General features: G+C 45.5%; 1 protein-coding gene across 1 annotated transcript in view; it reads right to left on the bottom strand.

Moving 5' to 3' along the window:
- Positions 1-1,370, bottom strand: part of LOC119476987 (probable serine/threonine-protein kinase kinX) — a 39,653-nt gene extending 38,283 nt beyond the window's left edge. Inside the window, exon 1 of the mRNA XM_037750725.1 lies at positions 1,020-1,370. Coding sequence (XP_037606653.1) covers positions 1,020-1,038 — 19 coding nt within the window. The 5' untranslated portion in view covers positions 1,039-1,370. The remainder of the gene's footprint in view (positions 1-1,019) is intronic.
- Positions 1,371-1,839: the final 469 nt, after the last annotated feature.

The raw sequence follows: 1,839 nt of genomic DNA, 5'->3' as shown, positions 1-1,839 counted from the left end.
GAATCGGCATGTTGTCACGGTGATTAAAGGAATCGGCATGTTGTCGCGGTGATTAAAGGAATCGGCATGTTGTCGCGGTGATTAAAGGAATCGGCATGTTGTCACGGTGATTAAAGGAATCGGCATGTTGTCACGGTGATTAAAGGAATCGGCATGTTGTCGCGGTGATTGAAGGTTGTGTCATGCAGTGACCTGGAGCTGAGACACATTTCCCTGTGGGACAATAAAGTATATCTTATCTTATCTTAACGGAGGAAACCAACTCCATTTAACAATAGAATGATTTTACACCTGTAACCTGTCAAAAGGTCCGGACTCTAACGAGGACATGGAAACAAACTGGAGAGTCAATATCATCAATACAGTCTGCACACGAGAAGACATTAATCACCCAGTCAGTGGAAGCTCCTCTGTGTACGTGTGTCATGGGCATCTCTTTAAGTTGTGATCTTCATGAAAGTCTTTAAGTCATAAAAGATAACCGCCAACTACGTTAAAGTCATTTTTAAATGTCAGAAAAATCCTCTCAGATATGTCGATTTTCTTCTTTTCTTTGTTTTATGTCACATTAAAGTAAATCTCTTTGACTTTTAGACTGACAGAACAAGACATGTAAAGAGATCACCGTAGACTTTGACCAACTGGGATTCTGTAGACCAAACGATGAATCTAGAGAATAATCTGTAGATCATGAAACTATGGAGTCGTAGCTGCAGCTGTAGCTTTAACAGACTCTTATCTGTCTGGTTTCATTACCAGTATAACAGTACCATAATACTCATATAACAGTAGAACGTGATACGGTTACAGCACGGCGTTGATGCTGACAGATCCTTCACGCCACCGTCGATGTCACCGGCTCTTAAAGCTGCATCACAAATAGCCGATACAGGATAGCACCGTATTTTTAGATCCCTCCAATCATGAAGTTCCAGACGGCCGAACATCAGAGAGCAAAACAAAACACACACAGAGAGACAGAGAGCCCTGAAGAGCTTCAGGAGATGTTAATACTTTACCTCCAACTGTTTCAGTCATAGTCTGACGGTAGAACCGGCGGTAGATCCTCAGTGCCGATCACGTTGCCATGAAAACAGATATTTATTCCTCAGCTCCTCTGTGTGTTTTAATCCCACTGTTTAGTTCCTGCTGGGGAGACCTGGTGAACCCGGTGAACCTGGAACCTTTCTCTCCGTTCTCTGGACTGAAATCTGCTCTCTGTTCCTCCAGAAGTCAGAAACTCTTCTTGGGTCTGAGTTGGTCTGAGACTCTGGTCCCGGTGGATGAGGCTGGGGAGACGGACTGACGGACGGACACAGTGTTTGCCCTTTGACTGACGGAGGCTATGGACCCCCCCCCCCACACTGACAGAATTAGATCGACCACGATGGAGAGAGAGAGAGACAGAGAGAGAGAGAGAGAGAGAGAGAGAGAGAGAGAGAGAGGGATTAAAGGTAACTTTGGATCAGCTGATGACAGTGTGTCATAATAATCAATCTCTCTATATATCTCTATCTATGTTTCTAGTTATGATATTAATGTGAATAAAGTGTGACTGGAGGTAAAGAAGGTTCAGTTACATTCATGCTGTCTGTCTCTGAGCCATCAGGCCCTGGGTTATTCTTAGAGCAGCTCGCTGCTGCTGCTGCTGCTATGCTGCTTCGCCTTTTTAGGCCAGAGGCGTGACCTCAACACCCCCCCACCCCCGTGTTAACTAATCCCCCCCCTCCAGACTCAACTGCTCAGTGCAGAGCTGTCATCAAGAGGAGAGAGAGAGGAGATCAGCATGGCTGAAGTTCTTTAACGCCAGATTCACACAGCAGCGACGAAGCGCAGTGG

The sequence above is a fragment of the Sebastes umbrosus genome, chromosome 18 (assembly GCF_015220745.1).
Source record: "Sebastes umbrosus isolate fSebUmb1 chromosome 18, fSebUmb1.pri, whole genome shotgun sequence".
NCBI classification, from domain to species: Eukaryota; Metazoa; Chordata; class Actinopteri; order Perciformes; family Sebastidae; genus Sebastes; species Sebastes umbrosus.
This window is presented reverse-complemented; position numbering and strand designations above follow the sequence as displayed.